At 52.9% G+C, this 15349-nt stretch overlaps 4 protein-coding genes across 4 annotated transcripts; 3 read left to right on the forward strand and 1 right to left on the reverse strand.

Annotated features, from left to right (window-relative positions):
* Positions 1-1774: 1774 nt before the first annotated feature.
* On the forward strand, positions 1775-7731 carry AA0111_g38 (1,3-beta-glucan synthase component; the record flags this gene model as incomplete). Its single annotated transcript, XM_028649725.1, has 3 exons — positions 1775-1959; positions 2014-7329; positions 7380-7731. The coding sequence occupies 3 exons, from the start codon at positions 1775-1777 to the stop codon at positions 7729-7731; spliced, it is 5853 nt and encodes a 1950-aa protein (XP_028512075.1).
* Positions 7732-8235: 504 nt separating this feature from the next.
* Positions 8236-10007, forward strand: AA0111_g39 (Serine palmitoyltransferase 1; the record flags this gene model as incomplete). The annotated part of the gene is made up of 5 exons (XM_028649837.1): positions 8236-8460; positions 8518-8618; positions 8686-9196; positions 9260-9751; positions 9810-10007. The coding sequence occupies 5 exons, from the start codon at positions 8236-8238 to the stop codon at positions 10005-10007; spliced, it is 1527 nt and encodes a 508-aa protein (XP_028512074.1).
* A 597-nt stretch (positions 10008-10604) lies between these two features.
* AA0111_g40 (hypothetical protein) lies at positions 10605-11486 on the forward strand (the record flags this gene model as incomplete). Its single annotated transcript, XM_028649949.1, has 3 exons — positions 10605-10671; positions 10733-10828; positions 10921-11486. 3 exons carry the CDS (start codon positions 10605-10607, stop codon positions 11484-11486), a joined length of 729 nt encoding a protein of 242 aa, XP_028512379.1.
* Positions 11487-12055: 569 nt separating this feature from the next.
* Positions 12056-14445, reverse strand: AA0111_g41 (putative zinc metalloproteinase; the record flags this gene model as incomplete). The annotated part of the gene is made up of 2 exons (XM_028650060.1): positions 12056-12152; positions 12200-14445. The coding sequence occupies 2 exons, from the start codon at positions 14443-14445 to the stop codon at positions 12056-12058; spliced, it is 2343 nt and encodes a 780-aa protein (XP_028512380.1).
* Between the last annotated feature and the right edge of the window lie 904 nt (positions 14446-15349).

Raw genomic sequence — 15349 nt, forward strand, 5'->3', positions numbered from 1 at the left:
CGATTACTTATGTATCGATAGGGCTGTTGTAAGCTCGAGGGAAACATGAACAGAGTTTGCATGCAGACGTAATCATGAGCTTAACTGCCAGCCCAGCCTTACTATGGTAGCTTCCAAGTTGTTCGCTCTGGAGCCGTAGCCGGCTCATTTGCCTTGCCATGCAGTCGACGTTGGAAACCGGGCAGCCTAATATAGCTCACTTATGCTAGGGCCCATGTCGATTTGATTTGCGTGCGGTGAGGGATTCCGTCATAGTGCGGTGTCGTTCAGGTTCATGCACGACTCAGGAGAATCACATCTGTGCAAAGTGACAGCGGCTTTGGGACTTCTGAAGCAAAACATACAAGCGCGGCGCGCAAAAGGACTGGGGGGCGTTGAGCATCCGGTGTGCTCGGGTGTGGTGGCAGACTCAACAGAAGCACTAGGAGCGATTGGCGGCCGTCAGCCCCCTATGCATTGCGACACCAAGCACCGTTGACCTCAAGATGAGCTAGGGCTAGGGCGTTGCGGAAGCGCGCCACGTCGCGATTGGATGTCAGATAAGAAACTTATCGTCGCTATCGCGCCGGTCGAGCAGCGGGCGAAGATGGCGGGAATGATTTGGTCTGCCGGGTCGCTAGTCGTTGTCTGATCAGCGCGGGCCTCTGGCACCGTGCGGTGCAGCCTCTGTCTATGGCTGGGGGCAACAGTCGTGACGTGAAGGCCATGACGAAGGCAACGAGCGTGAAAGGCAAGCAGAAGCGGAGGAAGGCAAGAGAGAGTGGAAGCATCCAGCTGTCAGCCGACTCACCCAAAGCGATGTTGCATCTGAACCGGTTGAGGGCAAGCAGAGTGGGCAATGTCTTTGTTGGTATCTTCGGGAAAAGGTATTATCGATATGCAACCAGATCGGAGATCCCATGGTAGTCTGGTTTCCATTCCCAGAAAACTCGCGCCACCGCCCTGGGAGACGAGAGCAGAGAGGCTGGGAGGAGCAGCGGGAACAGCAGATCAGAGCATCTGTAGCTCGAGTGAGCGCAATCGTGCATCTTTGTAGTGTGCATATGTCCATGATCTCCGATACCGTTTTTAGAGGGGCGACTCAATATCGGGAAGTGAATGCTAGCGAAGGGGACCCATGCGCAGCGTCTCTGACGGCGTTAGGCTAGCTTGGCGGTCGTGCCTCTCATTTTCAGGGGAAGCTGCTAAAAAGCTCTTTGCCTGCCCTTCCGCATTCTACACTGTCGCTCACTCACCCACCCTTTCTTCCCCCCGTGTCCGTTTTCTTCTACATTGCCTCTCGTTTCATTGCGTTGAGGCTGTGTAGTGTACTCGCCGACAGCTCTCTCGACGCTTAAAGAGGAGAGCCGCTACCCGCCACTTCTTCCAGCCTAATTCCAACTTTTGCCCCAGCGACTGACAAGCGCCGATTCGCCGCGCGTCTCTCCTGGCAACCACGACACGGCTGCATAACCAGCTTTCCACTCGCTCGTTACGACCACAACATCCGACTCTCGCCATCAAGCAGGCACGAGCAATCCGCCGTGCTATTGAGAGATCGTCACCCCAACACACTCGTTCAACAACAACAATCCGCACCTCAGTGCTCCTCGCATCAATTGTCTTACACGGCAGTCCATCTACGAGCAATTTGACTCTGCCGCTCCTAATGCCCATTGTTTGAGGTACGGCCATTCTTCCGACGTCTGCCGTTTCATCACTGGCGGCTCCCTGTGCGACACTTATTGACACTTCGTCTTGCAGATTCTACATCCAACCCTAATAGCTTCCCACGATGTCCGGACATCCGCAGGGAGGCCACTACGACGACGGCTACGGCCAGACTCAAGGGCACGCCCAGGGCCAGCAGGGCCAGGACGCCTACTACCACGACGACCAGTACAGCCAGTACCACGACGATGCGCACGGCGCCCAGTACCAGCAACAGGGCCAACATGGTGATGCTTACTACGACGAACAGTGCGTATTTCTGCTTTCGGACCAGTGCACCATCACATGCTAACAGACGCGCAGAGGTTACTATGATGGCCAGCAACAGGGTGGCCACTATCAACAAAACGGCTACTATGACGACCGAGGCCAGCAAGGTTACCAGGACGAGTATTACAACGACCAGTACTACGACCAGGGTGGTGCGCAAGACGGCTATGCCGCCAACGGCCAACAGCCTCGCCGCCGTCAACACGACTCCGAGGAGGACTCTGAGACCTTCAGCGACTTCACCATGCGTTCCGACATGGCCCGCGCCACGGACATGGACTACTACGGTCGCGGCGACGAGAGGTACAACAGCTACGCCGAGGGCAACCGCGGCTACCGGCCTCCTTCGTCTCAGGTGTCATACGGTGGTAACCGCTCTTCTGGTGCTTCAACTCCTATATACGGCATGGACTATTCAAACGCCCTTCCTGCCGGGCAAAGGTCTCGCGAGCCGTACCCAGCTTGGACTGCTGAGGCTCAGATTCCTTGCACAAAGGAGGAGATCGAGGATATCTTCCTGGACTTGACCGCTAAGTTCGGCTTTCAGCGTGACAGCATGCGCAACATGTACGATCATTTCATGACTCTGCTCGATTCGCGTGCCTCCCGCATGTCGCCAAACCAGGCTCTTCTGTCTCTCCATGCCGATTACATCGGTGGAGAAAATGCCAACTACCGCAGGTGGTACTTTGCCGCCCATCTGGACCTGGATGATGCTGTTGGCTTTGCCAACATGAACCTTGGAAAAGCCAGCCGCAGGACCCGCAAGGCCCGCAAGGCCGCTAAGAAGAAGGCCAGCGAGAACCCAGGCAACGAACAGGAAACTCTTGACGCTTACGAGGGTGACAACAGTCTGGAGGCAGCTGAATACCGCTGGAAGACGCGCATGAACCGCATGTCTCAACATGATCGTGTGCGTCAAGTTGCTCTCTACTTACTCTGCTGGGGAGAAGCCAACCAGGTCCGTTTCATGCCTGAACTTATGTGCTTCATCTTCAAGTGTGCCGACGACTGGCTAAACTCGCCTGCCGGACAAGCCCAAACCGAGCCAATCGAGGAATTCACATATCTCAACCAAATCATCACGCCACTGTACCAGTACTGCCGTGACCAAGGTTACGAGATCCAAGATGGCAAGTACGTTCGTCGTGAACGCGATCACGCAGCCATTATCGGATATGACGACATGAACCAGCTTTTCTGGTACCCCGAGGGTCTCGAACGCATCGTTTTCGAAGACAAGTCTCGCCTTGTTGACATCCCACCCGCTGAGCGTTACCTCAAGCTGAAGGATGTCTTGTGGAAGAAGGTTTTCTTCAAGACTTACTACGAGCGTCGTTCATGGTTCCACATGGTGATCAACTTCAACCGTATTTGGGTCATTCACTTGACTTCTTTCTGGTTCTACACGGCATACAACTCGCAGCCTCTTTACACCAAGAATTACCAGCAACAGCTAGACCAGAAGCCCGAAAAGGCTGCTACTCTTTCTGCTGTCGCTCTTGGTGGTACCATCGCGGCCTTCATCCAGATCTTCGCCACCATCTGTGAATGGTGCTACGTCCCTCGCCGATGGGCTGGTGCTCAGCACTTGACCAAGCGCCTCTTGTTCCTGATTGCGGTTTTCGTTGTCAATATTGCTCCAAGTGTCTACATCTTCGGTCTGGACAAGCGCACTGGTACCATCGCCAACGTACTTGGTGGTGTTCAGTTCGCCATTGCCTTGGTCACCTTCATCTTCTTCTCTCTCATGCCCATTGGCGGCCTGTTCGGTAGCTACTTGACACGCAACTCTCGCAAGTATGTCGCCAGTCAGACGTTCACCGCCAGCTACCCTCGTCTCAACGGAAACGACAAGTGGATGTCATACGGCCTGTGGGTCTTGGTCTTTGCTGCCAAGCTCGCTGAGTCTTACTTCTTCTTGACTTTGTCGATCAAGGACCCAATTCGTATCCTTTCTCACATGAAGAAGCCTGACTGCCTGGGAGATGCTATCATCGGCGACATTCTTTGCAAGTACCAGCCCAGAATCCTGCTCGGTCTCATGTACTTCATGGACTTGATCTTGTTCTTCTTGGATTCCTACCTCTGGTACATCATTGCAAACATGTTGTTCTCGGTCTCTCGATCGTTCTACCTCGGTGTTTCCATCTGGACGCCATGGAGGAACATCTTCTCCCGTTTGCCCAAGCGTATCTACTCAAAGGTTCTTGCCACTACCGACATGGAGATCAAGTACAAGCCCAAGGTTCTCATCTCGCAAATCTGGAATGCCGTGGTCATCTCCATGTACCGTGAGCATCTCCTTGCGATCGATCACGTTCAGAAGCTCCTCTATCACCAGGTTCCCTCTGAGCAGGAGGGCAAGCGCACCCTGCGCGCTCCTACCTTCTTTGTGTCCCAGGAAGATCACTCCTTCAAGACAGAGTTTTTCCCTGCTCAGAGCGAGGCCGAGCGTCGTATCTCTTTCTTCGCTCAGTCCTTGTCAACTCCCATTCCTGAGCCTCTCCCCGTGGACAACATGCCGACATTCACTGTCTTGATTCCTCACTACGGTGAGAAGATCCTTCTGTCTCTCCGTGAAATCATTCGCGAAGATGAGCCATACTCCCGTGTCACTCTCCTTGAGTACCTCAAACAGCTTCATCCTCATGAGTGGGACTGCTTCGTCAAGGACACCAAGATTCTCGCCGATGAGACATCTCAATTCAACGGTGACGACGAGAAGGGCGAGAAGGATACCGCTAAGAGCAAGATTGACGATCTTCCTTTCTACTGCATTGGCTTCAAGTCGGCCGCTCCTGAGTACACCCTTCGCACTCGTATCTGGGCTTCCCTCCGCTCGCAAACACTTTACCGTACCATCTCTGGTTTCATGAACTACAGCCGTGCCATCAAGCTTCTCTACCGTGTCGAGAACCCTGAGGTCGTCCAGATGTTCGGTGGCAACTCTGACAAGCTCGAGCGTGAACTTGAGCGCATGGCTAGGCGCAAGTACAAGATCTGCGTGTCTATGCAGCGTTACGCCAAGTTCAACACCGAGGAGCGTGAGAACACTGAGTTCCTTCTCCGTGCGTACCCCGACCTCCAAATTGCCTACCTGGACGAAGAGCCTCCTGAGAACGAGGGCGAGGAGCCCCGCATCTACTCTGCTCTTATCGACGGTCACTCTGAGATCATGGACAACGGCATGCGTCGTCCCAAGTTCCGCATTCAACTCTCTGGTAACCCCATTCTTGGTGACGGAAAGTCCGACAACCAGAACCATTCTATCATCTTCTACCGTGGAGAATACATCCAGCTTATCGACGCCAACCAGGACAACTACCTCGAGGAGTGCCTCAAGATTCGCAGCGTTCTCGCTGAGTTCGAAGAGATGACCACTGACAACGTCTCCCCCTACACCCCTGGCCTTCCTAGCGCCAAGTTCAACCCTGTCGCCATTCTCGGAGCCCGTGAATACATTTTCTCCGAGAACATTGGTATCCTTGGTGACATCGCTGCCGGAAAGGAACAGACATTCGGTACTATGTTCGCTCGTACATTGGCTCAGATTGGTGGCAAGCTCCATTACGGTCATCCCGATTTCCTCAACGGTATCTTCATGACTACTCGTGGTGGAGTGTCCAAGGCTCAAAAGGGTCTTCATCTCAACGAGGATATTTACGCTGGTATGAACGCTCTCCTTCGTGGTGGTCGCATAAAGCATTGCGAATACTACCAGTGTGGTAAGGGTCGTGATTTGGGTTTCGGTTCCGTTCTCAACTTCACCACCAAGATTGGTACTGGTATGGGAGAGCAGATGTTGTCTCGCGAGTACTACTACATGGGTACTCAACTTCCTCTCGACCGCTTCCTGTCCTTCTACTACGCCCATCCTGGTTTCCACATCAACAACATGTTCATTATGTTGTCGGTCCAGTGCTTCATGTTCGTCCTCCTTAATCTCGGAGCGCTCAACCACGAGACTATTCTCTGCCAGTTCAACAAGGATATCCCCATTACCGATCCTCAATGGCCCAACGGCTGTGCCAACTTGGTTCCCGTGTTCGACTGGGTCTCGCGTTGTATCGTCTCCATCTTCATCGTCTTCTTCATCTCTTTTGTGCCGCTCGTGGTTCAAGAGTTGACTGAGCGAGGATTTTGGCGTGCCGCGACTCGTCTCGCCAAGCACTTCTCGTCTGGATCGCCCTTCTTCGAAGTTTTCGTCACCCAGATCTACTCCAACGCTCTCCACACCAACTTGTCATATGGTGGTGCTCGTTACATCGGTACCGGCCGTGGTTTTGCCACTGCTCGCATTCCCTTCGGTATCCTGTTCTCGCGATTCGCTGGTCCTTCGATCTACATTGGTGCCCGCTCCTTGATGATGTTGCTGTTCGCCACCATTACTGTCTGGGGACCATGGCTCATCTACTTCTGGGCGTCCCTGATGTCTTTGTGCCTGGCACCGTTCCTTTTCAACCCCCACCAGTTCTCATGGGACGACTTCTTCATCGACTACAGGGAGTACCTTCGCTGGTTGTCTCGTGGCAACACTAGGTCCCACAGTGCCTCCTGGATTGGTTACTGCCGTCTTTCTCGTACGCGTATCACTGGTTTCAAGCGCAAGATTCTCGGCGACCCATCAGCCAAACTCTCAGGCGATGTTCCTCGTGCTCACTTCACCAACATCTTCATGAGTGAGATCCTTGGACCTCTCGTTTTGGTTGCAATCACTCTCATCCCCTTCTTGTTCATCAACGCTCAGACTGGTGTCAACGACAACCGTCACAAAGAAGATGAGACCGTCACAGGTGACCCCAAGAAGTCCGGCGCCCTCGTCCGTATCGCAATCATTGCCTTCGGTCCTGTCGCTGTCAATGCAGGTGTCTTGGGAGGCATGTTTGCTTTGGCTTGTTGTGCGGGTCCCCTGCTCAGCATGTGCTGCAAGAAGTTCGGAGCTGTCTTGGCCGCCATTGCTCACGCTATCGCTGTCCTTGTCCTCCTTATCTTCTTCGTTGTGCTCATGTTCCTCGAGGGCTTCAGCTTCCCCAGAGCTTTGTCTGGTATGATCGCTGTCGTCGCTATCCAGCGATTCGTGTTCAAGCTTATCATCACTCTTGCTCTCACTCGTGAGTTCAAGGCTGACACTGCCAACATTGCCTGGTGGACAGGAAAGTGGTACACCATGGGATGGCACACGATCTCTCAACCTGGTCGTGAGTTCCTCTGCAAGATCACCGAGTTGGGCTTCTTCGCCGCAGACTTTATCCTTGGTCACGTCCTTCTCTTCTTCATGCTTCCGATCTTGTTGATTCCTTACGCCGACAAGGGTCACTCCATGATGTTGTTCTGGCTCCGTCCCAGGTATGTTCTACTCCCACTCTGTTTGATGAACCACTACTAACGTTTAACAGTCGCCAGATCCGTCCTCCCATCTACTCGCTCAAGCAGACCAAGCTTCGCAAGCGTCGTGTCGTGCGCTACGCCATCCTCTACTTTGTCCTGCTCGTCGTCTTCCTGGCTTTGATCGTTGGTCCGATCGTCGCTGGAAAGTACATAAAGCTCTCCGTGACATTGCCAATGGAGATCTTGCAGCCTACAGGCTTCAGCAACAACGACACTACCAACACTCCTACTGGCAAGTGTGTTGATGAACGTCCTTGCCCTGTATGGAACGACAATGCGGACGCAACTGGAGGAGGAGGTGGTGCCGCCGCTTCGACCGACGATGCCGCTCGTCGATTCCGCCGGTACATGGCATACTAAAAGCAAACGTTGCGAATCGTTTTGTTTTGCTTTCGCAGCCTGTATTGTACAACCTTGGCGAATCATGAGCGTGGCGACTTGGTTGGTCCCATAATGATTGTAATATCCACTACAGCATTTCCTTCGTTTTCTGGCGTTACACAGCAGGCTATTGACCTGCTTTCTCTCTTTTTGAACACTGATGTCCGCCTCAGGCGCGGACTTGCCTGCACATACTACGAAGGGTTGTTTTGGTTCATCACGGGAAGGCGAATATCTTAGAAAGTGAATGCATTGCAGATAAATACATGGATGTCTTAAACTTAACTCTCTCCTGCGCCTTTTAATTTCGTGTTTGATACGTGTGGTCTGAAGTGATATTCTTGCCCTTTTGAGAAACCTACTCGTGAAACCCCGAAACGGAGGTCCTTGCGAGATGAGCCATTAGGCGTTGAAGTTGCCAGGGTTCACCTCCGCCCTTTCGCCGCAGCCCCAACACCAACAACCACGCGACAACTAACCATCATGGATCTCAATGAAATACAGAATGTTACTACGCGCTTCTTCACCGATGCCAATGCGCAATTCAACCGCATACCAGGGTCCGCTATCGCTGTCCGCTACATCAAGTCGAGTTACCAGAACGACCCCGTTCGCAGCGCAATAGAGTTATTCTTGTTCCTCTTTGCGGTGCGCTACTTGCTCGCACCCAAATACAGCACCCAGAAGAAAGTGCAGCTCACCGATGCCGTATGCTCCGCGCCTTGGATACAGATGCGCGGATGTGGCGGGCTGACAAGCAAATAGGAGATTGATGAACTGGTCGAAGACTGGACCCCAGAACCGCTTGTTGCACCGACTACTGCGCTCGAGGAGTTGGACAACGAGAAGCGGCCCATCATTGTTGGGTATGACACCCTACAGCCCCAACGGCCTCTTATGATCGCGAATCAATACTAACCAAGTACCGCGCAGCCCTACCGGTCCCAAGTCGAAGCTCTCCAACGGTCGCACCGTAACGAACCTTGCCTCATACAACTTCTACAACTTCCTTTCCAACGATGTCCTAAAAGAAAAGGCCATTCAGACCCTGCGGACTTACGGCGTTGGCCCCTGTGGCCCCCCCGGTTTCTATGGTACACAGGACGTCCACATGAAGACCGAAGCCGATGTCGCTGCACATCTCGGTGTCCCTGCCTGCATCATTTACGCACAATCCTTCTCGACTATAAGCAGTGTTATTCCCAGTTTCAGCAAGAGAGGAGACATCATCGTGGCAGACCGCGCGCTCAACTTTGCTGCAAGGAAGGGCATTCAAATCAGCCGCAGTACCGTCAGGTGGTTTGAACACAATGACATGGAGGATCTGGAAAACGTACTCAAGAAGGTTGTCAAAGAGCAGGCCAAGAAGCCGCTCACCAGACGCTTCATCATTACTGAGGGCCTATTTGAGAACATTGGGGATGTGGTGAACCTGCCCAAGATTGTACGTCCATCACATACTCATGCTTCAGAGGCACCTGGGTGGGTTAGCTAACATATTGAAAAGGTTGAACTCAAGCTCAAATACAAATTCCGACTCATCCTCGACGAAACCTGGTCCTACGGCGTCCTCGGCCGCACCGGCGGCGGTGTCACCGAAGCCCAAAATGTCGATGCTGCAGAAGTAGATATGATTATCGGTTCGCTATCCGGCCCTCTCTGTGCGGCAGGAGGTTTCTGCGCTGGCAATGAGGAAGTCGTTGAGCACCAGCGTATTTCCTCGGCGTCTTATACCTACTCGGCTGCCCTCCCTGCTTTGCTGAGTACAACTGCCAGTGAGACTATCAGCTTATTGCAACAACAACCGGATATTTTGGCAGGACTCAGGGAGAATGTGAAAGCCATGAGGGGGCAGTTGGACCCCAGGAGCGACTGGGTCCGATGTAGTAGTTCGGGTGACAACCCGATCATGCTACTTGTTCTGAAAGACGAAGTCATTGACAACAAGAAGTTGAGTATCGAAGACCAAAATCAGATCTTTAGGGAAGTTGTCGACGAGGTACGTATCCTGATGGTGTATGTAAGGTTGATCCTGGACAATATGCTGACAGTTACAGTGTCTCGCGAACGGCGTTCTCATAACACGACTCAAGTCTTTCCCTCTTGGTCTTGGGCTAAACCCCCGAGACGCAGGCTGGCAACCTACGCCTGCACTCAAAGTATGTGTGACCAGCGGCCTGACAAAGAAGGAGACAGAGAAGGCTGGCACCATCATAAGGCATGCCATCACCAAGATGGTGAGCAGGCGGAAGTAGAGTCTCAATCATTGGCCATCATCACGACGAGAGCGGTGTATTAGACTTCGAGCATTCCATGATGACCTGTGTTGATGCATGATATACTTCTTGTAAAATTTTGTTGCTATATAGACATACTCGTAATGCATAATATATGAACTGCTGCAACTCCATCGGTATATATCCTAAAGCAACTGCACGGTGTGCTGCCGACAAGCACGACACTTTTTCGAGGCTACGAACAAGTTCGACTAGACGCGCAACTCGCTCAACCTGATAGATGGGCGAAGCCTACATTGCCGGGCTTGACTGCCGATATCAAATAGCCAACATTGAAATTGTCGCCCATGGCAAATCACGGGGCTGAGGCGGGCTGTGCAGAGCAACGTGGAAGTTTGCGTAGGACGAAAATGACGTTGGTCTCCCAAGCCTGGATCTAATGGCGCAGGGCACGTCACTGCCCGCCTGCTCACACCAACAACAAGCTTTCTCCATGCAACAACCCTACCTAGACCCTTAACTTTCCCGCACTTCCCTCTTTTCCCAAATTCCACCTCGCGCAATCAAACCTCGTTTGAGCGAGCAGAAGCGCCTACCACACCACACAAACACAATATGTCGCAACGACGGAACGGCGGAGAGCCGCAGCCCAAGGACGGGATGCCGCCAGCAAAGGGTGAGGGTATGTTGACGCAAAATAGCATCGTCGCATGGGTTCAAGGAAAGGCTGACGGGAACAACAGCGCAGGACAAACAGGCGAGGCTCTTGTCGCAGGAAGCTGGACATTTCTCTCTCGTGAGGGCCCTGCATCTGGCTGATTTCATTACTGAACTCAATGGTACGTTTTCCGACGCCGACCTCTCCTGGCCAACATAACACTCGGCTGTTCAGCCGAAAAATCAAGGCATGCGCTGAGACGATAAATTTCAGGCTTCTGCGGCGTCATGTCCATCTTTTCCTCTCTCCGCTACTGCACGCAGTCGGACCCCTTCAACTACACCAACTTGTACTTCGCCCTCGGCTTCATCCCCCTCGGACTCTTCTTCGACTTCATGGACGGCAAAGTCGCTCGCTGGCGCAAGAAGGCATCGCTCATGGGCCAGGAACTTGATTCCTTGGCTGACCTTGTCTCATTTGGCGTTAGCCCCGCCGCCGCTGCCTTCTGTCTCGGTCTGCGAACACCCGTTGACCATCTACTCCTGAGCTTTTTCGTGCTCTGCGGTCTTACACGTTTGGCGAGATTCAATGTCACGGTTGCTATGGTGCCAAAGGATGCGACAGGCAAGAGCAAGTACTTTGAGGGCACCCCCATTCCCATGTCTCTGGGCATCGTCCAAGTCATGGCCTACTGGGTGTACAAGGGCTGGACGTTGGAACAGGTTCCTATGGGCCTTTGGCTCGAGGGCACGGCATTTGAGTTCCACCCTGTTGTAGCCATGTTCATACTTCACGGATGTTTGATGGTCAGCAAGAGTGTCAAGATTCCCAAGCCCTAGACCATAGCGTTGAAGAGGAACGCGACCCAGTGTGTTGTGTACGTGGGTCTTCGCGTTCGGACAATGGGAGCAATCAAATTTGGTCGTGGTGGGAGGAAGAGAGGAGGAAAGATCAGGTTGCATAACGATGCTGTGATCGATTAGCGGGCGTACAAAATACGATGATACCCTATTATCAATGAAACAATGGTAGAAAGCGCAGAAGACAGATACGTGTGAAGCCCTTCAGAATGATTATCCTATTACGACAAACCCATTGTTTCAAGAACCCTATTGAAATTGTTACTGTTACAGAGAAAGTCAAGTTCAATGACTGTGGTATCATGATTGTAAATCTGCGAATCAAGTTTGCTCGCCCAAAGCAGCTAGAGGTGTGCAAACATGCCAAAGGGGATGCTCCGCTCCCAGTAATCAAGTCAGCTTGTCTAGAAACTTCATTCGGGACAATAGTGACGCAGCATGTAGTGTCTGGTGGTAGCTACTCGACGGCGGAACTGTATGTTCTGATGTAGGCAACATAATGGCCGCAAACAGAACCAAGCAAGATATGAAAAGTTGCACTAGCGCAATCACCGCGTGATAATCAGCGAAAACCCGTCGAGCCATTGTGCGCAAGAACCGGATAGACCGCCGATGGTGTAGCCACGGGGAGGGATAAGCGTATGCCTGGATATGGTTAGCTGGCAATTGTTATGAGTGTGATCCATACGTACCCGCTGCCGCCATTCGGGTTTCCATACCACTCGCTCTTCCGTCCCAAGCTTGTTAGTATCTGTAGACCGTCGATCCATAGTCCGGCACGCAGAGAAAAGCCCAGCAACAGCTCTCCTTTTCGCGTATCTAGTGCAAACTCAGACATACTGCCTCCTCGCTTGCCGAAGAGTTGGGTGTCCGTATCTTCGTACACAAACTCCAATCCATCCATGGCGGAACCATGGTACACTTTAATGCTAAGTAAGAGCTTGGTCTGAATGTGGACGTAATCGAAAATCACTTCCTGCGGCTGTGAACCCTCCATTTGTGAGTAACCTAGTTTGCCCCCACGGTAGCCCCATCGGCCGTCCGGTATCTTGATGCGTGCATTCTTCTGGTTTGAGAGCTGACTGAAATCTTCAACAACGTGCTTGCCTCCACCAGCGGAGTACACCTCGAGCTTGAGGCGTGACTTTTGTTTTTCTTTCGGTAGCAAGGACCGCAGGGTGCTTTCTTCCAGTGTAACCTGTCGTGGGTACTGGTTGTCTTGTTCAGGAAACTCTTTCCAGTAATGACAGACATCGTCTCCTTCTGTGTACAGCTCAGCCCAAGCGATGCCCGATTTCGAGGTCGCGATGACGCCACCTTGGCCAACGTCAACCGTCCACACCTGCACACTGCCATCTCCGTTGATATTTGGGTTGTCGATAGGTATGCGGAAGCAAGGATGGAATCGGAAACGTAGTACGTCTAATTTGTGCCATCTGCATTCATCGTTTGGTAAGACTAGCCGCTGACCAGGTGACTTGGTGCGTGTTGAGTAGGGCTCTCGACATGTGAAGGTGCGGTTTAACGTAACGTAGTCACGTAACATGACACCCGACTCCTGATGAGGACAACCGAAGAGATGCCCCGTCTCGTGAAGATGGGCACCAATTCCTATGTTAGCAGCTTCCCAGTTGCTTCCAGATTCGTTGCAGTCATTCGCGACGAATGCAGTGTCGGTTTTGGTGCAGTCCTGGAAAGCCTGGAAAACCTCTTCAATGCTCGATGGGTAGCTGTGAAGCGCGTGGGAACCGAAAATGGCCAGTTGTAGATCTCCAGTTCCTCCACCTAAAGCCGCATGTCCTCGAACTGTCTTCTCTTGCGTGTCCCAATGCGTGTCAAGAAACAGGCAGGAGACGTAATGCTTTTGGCCTGGTACCATGGGGAAGTAATCTCTGCATGCCTCTATGGCAATGTCGAAAAGTTCATTTTTCTTCGTCCCCGGACCGTACTGCTGGGCGCGTTGCAGATCGCGTATCTCTGCGACAGATTTTCTGGAGCGGATGACGTGAATCTTTGCCTGCGTGCGGTATTGATTCTGTTCCCAATCTTGATAACTTAGCGTTCCAGGCTCCCAGGCGTCTTCGAAACGGAAACAGCGTCGACCGAATCCATAACGCTTCATCTGCTCGCCAGTGAAGGCCTGCCAAAGGTATGCAGCCATGCGGAATTTCTTAGTCGCAAGGTCAAGGTTGTTTCCCTCTCGCTGGATACGCTCAGGTGGGGCGTCGTATGTACCTGGGGAGTCATGACCCAATATGATTGCAAGTTGTAGGGGCGGCGAATGCGACAAAGGGAGGTAGTTTATGTTGACGAAGGAGGCATGGGCAGGTACGGAGGTGTTTGGCGTGGAGACCTTGGGCGAGGCAAAGTCAAGTCGGATCCTGTTCCAGCCAGGCTCAAGATGCACCAAGGCCTTGAAGTGGGAATCGTGTACTGGCCAGCAAGTAGATGGGAAGCGGCCCTGATGGTGATTAACCGTGAGTGTGCCGTCCAACGGTTTGCCCTGTGTCTCCCCAACCTGACCAAATATCAGCAGTACCTGTTGGTGTACCCATGAGTTATCCGAGACAGACAAGACGCGCGGCGCGAGTAGCGAAGACCTATTGAACGAGCTGTTGGAGCCGTTCGAGGTTGGCGATGCTAAGCCATTGATGCTGTAGCGTTTTACGGGGTCGACAGTCGGTCGCTGAGGTCGCGCAGGCGCAGGCGTGGGACCATTGGTAAGGTCTTTGGTTTGGGTGTTGATTTCGTCTGTGGTAGAGGTGGCTGGGGTAGTAGAAGGCGTCGACGAGCCGACTTGGGACGAGTCTAGAGTAGAGGCAGAAACACGGTGGTTTAGACCATTGGCATTCTGACCCTCTGCACTGGTTGTTGGCCGGTCGCCGCTCTTGGACATGCGGCTGCTCTTCCTACCAAGGTTTCTGAGGAAAGACGGCATCGTAACAACTACAGCGCTGATGTAGGCCAGAAGTAGCGTCTCGAGGTCCTCGGGCTAGTCTGAAAAGCTTGACGAATTAAGGAATCATAGGCGTAGGTAATGAGTGACGGTAACGAGCGATACGGAGGGCACGATGGGGGAGCTATGGGGAGCTGGGGGGACGCGTAATACGGGCGTGATAGTCACTGTAGAGTGGGAACAAGCGAACGGGAGGCTTTACTGGCAATAGTTATGCTACTATGCATGCGGGAAGCGAGTGAAGGCAGAATATGCAGTATGGCGGGAGAGAGCAAAGAAAGTTTGTGTTTGAGAAAGTGGCAGCAATGTCTACGTGGAGAGGACGCCGACGTGAAGAGCTACCTTTGGCGACGCAAGCTAGCAGGACCGAACAGGCAGCTCTGGTGGTCGCGCTAGAGGCTTCCAAAAGGGTCAATTGGCAAGAATTGGGCGTTGGTTACTGGCAACTGCGGAAGATGGACAGAATGGTGGGTTGCACCGAGACGAGCGCATGGTGAGGAGGTTCGCGACTCAACAAATGACGTTACCAAAGCTTTTAGCCGCTTTGGGATGGCATGCCATGCACTGTCAGTTGTATTGTGGGCGTGAAACGTCCATGGCAGGACACGGCGAGCTGTACGCAACAGACGTAGACGAGTAATGCACGTGAGCTGCGAGGGCATTACCGATTCTGCACGTCGTCATGCGCGCATTCATCTGGTGTAGCTTCAGAATCCGCGGATTTGCGCCCGTTCCCCGACGACAGCCTGCAGCGATAAGGCGGGCCTGAAACATTCCAAAGGTCGATACGTTACCGATAGCATACCATATCTTACGCTCGAAGAGCCTTAGTCAGCGACTTTACCGCAGTCACCAGGCGCACCCCCCTGCCGCTCGCCAAACCCTC

This window comes from Alternaria arborescens (assembly GCF_004154835.1).
Source record: "Alternaria arborescens strain FERA 675 chromosome Unknown contig_1, whole genome shotgun sequence".
Classification (NCBI taxonomy): domain Eukaryota; kingdom Fungi; phylum Ascomycota; class Dothideomycetes; order Pleosporales; family Pleosporaceae; genus Alternaria; species Alternaria arborescens.